We start from the raw sequence: 5,819 nt of genomic DNA on the forward strand, positions 1-5,819 counted from the left end.
TACTAATTGGTGACTAGATCAGCATGGTTAGTAAAGCTGATTAAACTACTTGACTCTAAAACGACATTTAAGGTAAGGTCGAGCACCGACTCCAAATTGTAACGCTAGCAAGTGTGATTTACAATGTGCATAATGACATGTTCTGATGCAAAGTTCACGTTATCCAAGACATACGTCTTTGCATCTATTACGTCCTAATGACATCGAAGATTCTACATATACTTACGGATTATATTCTTTAATAAAAATATTCGTTTATTTTTTCAGTTGGTTTGTGTGCATAACTTCATGCGTATCCTGTCCTTTATGTCAGGCGATACTTTATGCACTAGAGCGTAATGCAGTACTCAATCGTACGACCCTCAGCCGTAAAATGCTTTGCATAAATGATAGTAATTCTGAAAATCAGAGTATCGTCTCGTAAAGATTTTTTTTCCACCAGGATACAAAAGCTGTGGATAAACATCAAATTACTTTCCTGCTCAAACAGAATTTACTATAAGCCTGCATTCCTATCACTCAAGTGTCTTTCACCGTCTTTTAAATGACCACATATTGTATGTTGGCATCCAGTGATTTCAAACGCCCAGGAGCGATTGAATGTTGGTTCCATGGTTTCTTTGCACTTAAATAGTTTTTGAAACAAAAATTCTTTCTCGTCATTTACCCATGCTACACATAGATTCTGTTATTTTTCTCACTCTGAAGGCATGAATAGTCATGCATACGAAAGCCATCATCATACTCTGTCGACTTGTATTATTGTTAAAAGGGTACACGTGTCCTTGCATCCATACTGTTGGTAATAACTTCGAAACTTCTACTGACGTCGCTAATAATATTGATAAACTATACACACACACACATTCATATGTTACATTCCGTGGACATCTCGACTGACTGCGGCATTAAAATTATTGCCATTCATTTAATCGTTTAAGAATTAGCAAAACACCCCTTTTGTCTCAACCAAAGAAATTAGCTTAGCTGATATAAATTTCTCGTTTCGACGATGATGACTAACCATTTTGTTACCTCCGATTGTCACTTTTGTACCTTTTTGTTCCAATTATTTTTAGATGAATCAAAACTATATGTTTTTCTAACATACAGCAAAGTTAAGTCCGCTAAGATTATGAAGCACTTAGCATGAAATTTAGTTTAGAAATTTATCAACAAACCAACGTGCTACGAACGAAAACAAGAAATAAATAAACAAACAAAAAAAGAGAGAGAAAAAAAACACATTTTTTTAACCAAGAACATCAAATGCGGCGGGAATGTTTCAAAACTCCCTACATTTGTAAACGGAAGCGAATCACATTAAAAAGTAATTATAGTAGAAAAGAAAATGATATTTACATTGTGTTTTACAAATAAATATGTTTCTTTTTCTGCTAAAAAGGTTTTATTTCAATACTGATATTATTATTATTATTATTTGACTATGATTACTTCTCCCTTTGGTGCCCCGCAACATAAGTGTATCGACCTTGTACTTCGCTATTTATATCACAGTTCAGATAAACAGGACAAGTCAGTCTTCGCTTGTTCTGATTGACTCGAAACATGTTTTAAGATGGCAAATACTGATCGTCTTTCAGTTTTTATTTCTGCAGTGCTAGATTCCATGGGATTCAGTAGACACATGACAGACTTTAGAATAAGGAATACAAGGCACATGGACATAATAGGCGCAATTCAATACGACATTATAGGCGAGATCGCAACAGGAGGACAAGCTGAGGGAACATCGCAGTATGGACAAGGTGATGTCGATAGTATGACTGTGTGCAAGTTTATGACAGTGAGCGGCCGACATATTGATCCACCCAGCCCTCAACATGCAGTACTTTATACAGAGGACAGGGAAGTCCATCACGGCTACACGTGGTTACGAGTGGGCCATCAAGGTGAAATGAATTTCATTATCAAGGTAGCAATGGTTTTAGCAGAGAGGCCATCCTCAGGCCTAAACGTCTATTTGTCAAGTTCAGCCTTTATTCAATATGTACAACAGGCACTGATGCAGAGGGCTCCATTAAATATGCAGTTTCAGCAAATATCAGGGCCATCACAGCCTTTACTATTCAGGGGTATGCAGATTGATAGTGTAGTTGCATTTCCCCATCCAGACTGGCCCTTTCAAGCTTTCCAATGGATGGACAGATGTAGGACAAACGGATGGCCGCCGGAAACCATCATGACAGCCATTGTACAGTCCGGGTGTCATATCGTACCAAAGGGGTTCAGGGGAAGTCCCTCCTCTCACATGGAATGGTGTTTCTCGTTCGCATTACACGAAAAGTCTATTTTACAGTTATTCAACATGACGCAAAAACACTTCTACATTTTACTTAAAATCATGGCAAAAGATTTGAAAGAAAATTTCCCCGATTTTCAAGATGTACTAACGTCGTACACAATGAAAACTGTAGCACTGTGGCAGGTAGAACTTCACCACACCAGGGACTGGGACCGATCGCACGTGTTAGATCGGGTAATGGAGGCTCTCTACTTTCTGAAATCCTGTGTACAGAGTCAGAATCTGCCTGCTTACTTCATCCCGGAAAACAATCTGTTTGACGGAAAAACTAATTCTTGTATGGCAGCACTTTTGTACCGCCTTCTTGATAATTTGCTGTCACAGGGACCTGGGTGTGTTCTGACGTTTCCCTCCGTACAGCAGCAACTTCAGATTATGCAGACCCCGGGCCCGAGAGAGAGACTGAGTGTACGCTGGAGTGGGATAGAGATGCATAACCTCATGTACTATTTTTGTTCCAGGTATCTCAATCTGGATCTATCTATGAAAGGCATACTCCATATTCTATCAGTGATGGACTTAACTGATATGAAACGACACAAGTTATTAATAAAAGGTGTCTCTAAGATAATGAAAGCTACACTTGCATATATCAACATAGCCAAGATCATGAATACAGGAATGTCAAATAGAAGGAAGTATGAATTGTGTCGACCCTTGCTCCTCATTGCATCTACTAACAGTAACACAGATAGCATGGCAGGGAGAATTAAATTTGCCGGGGTACTCCATAAACTTGGAAAAACAAATAAAGCAATTGAAACATTGTACTCTATAAAACAACGGCCTTTGTTTGGACAATACAAGAAATATAATTCTCGGAATATCATTGGTCAAAAGTACGTCATCACAAAAAAAGAATCGGATTATGATGTTGCTGTTATTGCAAGACTTGGCAGTGACAAATATGTACAACAATGTATATCACTAGATGTACGGTATACCACGGAGGAGATGGGAATTGTTCCAGAAGTTATCAAATATGAACTCTTCCAAATACCAGAATCTTACTTTACTCGTAAGGAAGCCTATATTGACCCTGATATGTTGAGGTACTACCTGCTGTACAAATGCCACACACAACTTGGCGATGAAGAAAATGCTCAAGGTGCCTTCAGTAACTTGAGTCGGCTCTCCACTCGGGAAACATTTGACCCACATATGGAATACCGCGAGGTGGCACTAAATGTACTTGGCCTGTGCTATCTGGAGAAGGAGGACTACCTCAGAAGCTACATATGTTTCTGTCGAGCCATGTTTCTACGTCCTAGACTGCTGCTGGATAAATGGTCCACCTCAACACCTTGGCACCTAGCAGTACTAGCGTCCAAATTAATCAACAGGTGAATATTGTCAGAGGGAAAAAAACGTAGCTCCCTATGTGTCTATATTTTTGCTCACATATAGAAGGATGAGTAATTGCAACAAACTGATTTTCCTTTTGATGTTGTATGAATATACCATGTCGCTATATTTTACCTTTAAGATATATAACATATATTTACAAGGCTCATACATACTTCTAATTACATGATCTCTGTAATGCGCGAGATCGAACTCTCCATTACTCAAAAATGAGACTTCCTTCGCTATCCAGCTGACAAATCAACAAGCCCATGACCTGAAATATTTCGCATTCCCGAAGCTCGAATACGCGACCTAGAGAGAACCAGTCCTTGAAACTAAAATAATATTTTATATTTGCAGTATCGTGATAATCCTAATTGCTTTTGCATTATGGTTCTTTTGGCTTGCCTGGAAGTGTGATGGAGCGAAGCGGACATTTTATTTTCGCGTAATTAAGAAATCCACGTATACACCTTGTCACCTAGCAGTACTAGCGTCCAAACTAATCAACAGGTGAATATTGTCAGAGGCAAAAACCGTAGTTCCGTATCCGTCTACTATTGGTACACAGAAAACAGCATGAGCAAATTGCATCAAGCTGATTTTACTTTTGATCTTGTATGAATATACTCTGTCGCTATTTTTTAAATATCAGAATTGTACAGTATACTCGCACTGCGATATCAACTCACATACACTGAACATTTTAAGCAAATTCCCTTCATCACACATTGTCCACATTGTCTAATAACACTGACATATTTCTTCGAGCTGTTTCGACTATTATCTTCAGTTTTTAGCAACAATTTCGTCACCTAGTCTGAAATGTTATTGTTTTATTTGAATTTCTGAAGAGTTTATTAAAATTGATTCAATTTATCAAAATGTTTTAAATGCGTTTGTTCTCAAATTAGCCTCAAATGAAACATTCAATATTACCTTTTATATTGAGCTCTGTTGCGCAATTTATTTCAATATAATGTCAATCTTAAAATTTGTGTTAATAAAATATAAAAGATTTAGGAATTAATATTCGGATATTCTATAGAAACACATGTAAAACTGGCACTACATCTTTCGTCTCTAAATTATCTGAATGTTTTTGAAAAATGAGAGAGAGAGAGAGATAGAGACTATGTCTTCGACCTTTGGACAGAAAATGACATTCACGATATAAACTCTTCTCGCTTATTCTTTAACCAGTGACTGGAAGGTACGAGGGAGGATAGGAAAGTACGAAGGACGATTGCGATGATGCTACTTTATGGTAGAGGAACTAGCTGCCGGTGAATCACTCATTATTTAAAATAACATTTTTACGGATCTTGTAAGTCCAGTTGTTTGGTATTGTGTATGAATTACTTTGGGGAAAATTTGATAAGGCTCATAATAACATATTCACAGAGAGAGAGAGAGAGAGAGAGAGAGAGAGAGAGAGAGAATGTGTGTGAGATACGTTTAAGCAGAAATGAACATTCGACGGTTTTATAGAACAACGCCAATTTCACAATTTCGCAAATATCCGCATTTTGTACAAATTTCATGCTGTATTTATCAATAGTGAATAATTATCACGTATTCAAAGTTTTATACTTTGATTCATTTGAGGGTAGATACAATACTGTTCTTGTATTAATTTCTATAAATTGATCATCCAAGGTGATATATTCATAAATCAACCATATATCATTTATAAATTATATGTCATTAATTTTGGTTGGTTACTCGCTGAAGTTGCATGTTATGATTCGTTCTAGCTAGAAACAATTACATTCCATGTTGGAATTTACTTGCACAAGTTTGGTGTCAGCTTTAATTATATTTTAATCATAGTATAAATAAACATCTCATTCACAAAATTGTTTTTAATGTCTTCACTATAATTGTTTTCCAGACTTGTCGAAAATCTATGCATAAATTTTGTTCATTTCATCATTGATGACTTCTGTATCCCTATAGTTAAAGACTACACAGGCACACCTATAAATCCACGGCTTTGAGGTTTTACATAATGTATAGCATCTTTTGGATAAATATACATGTATGGTAAATTATACATGGAGAACAATGTCCACCTTATATCTGGATGGCAGTGACGTTTTACACGCGTGCTGCAATGCTGATATAAATCTCGGACTCGTATTAT

At 36.9% G+C, this 5,819-nt stretch overlaps 1 protein-coding gene across 1 annotated transcript; it reads left to right on the plus strand.

The window, feature by feature from the left end:
- Positions 1-1,531: 1,531 nt before the first annotated feature.
- On the plus strand, positions 1,532-5,532 carry LOC149796886 (uncharacterized). The gene is made up of 2 exons (XM_089961539.1): positions 1,532-3,669; positions 4,877-5,532. The coding sequence occupies exons 1-2, from the start codon at positions 1,580-1,582 to the stop codon at positions 4,926-4,928; spliced, it is 2,142 nt and encodes a 713-aa protein (XP_089817665.1). The 5' UTR covers positions 1,532-1,579; the 3' UTR covers positions 4,929-5,532.
- Positions 5,533-5,819: the final 287 nt, after the last annotated feature.

This window comes from Sinohyriopsis cumingii, chromosome 6 (assembly GCF_028554795.1).
Source record: "Sinohyriopsis cumingii isolate HCF-2022 chromosome 6, ASM2855479v2, whole genome shotgun sequence".
In the NCBI taxonomy this organism is placed as follows: Eukaryota; Metazoa; Mollusca; class Bivalvia; order Unionida; family Unionidae; genus Sinohyriopsis; species Sinohyriopsis cumingii.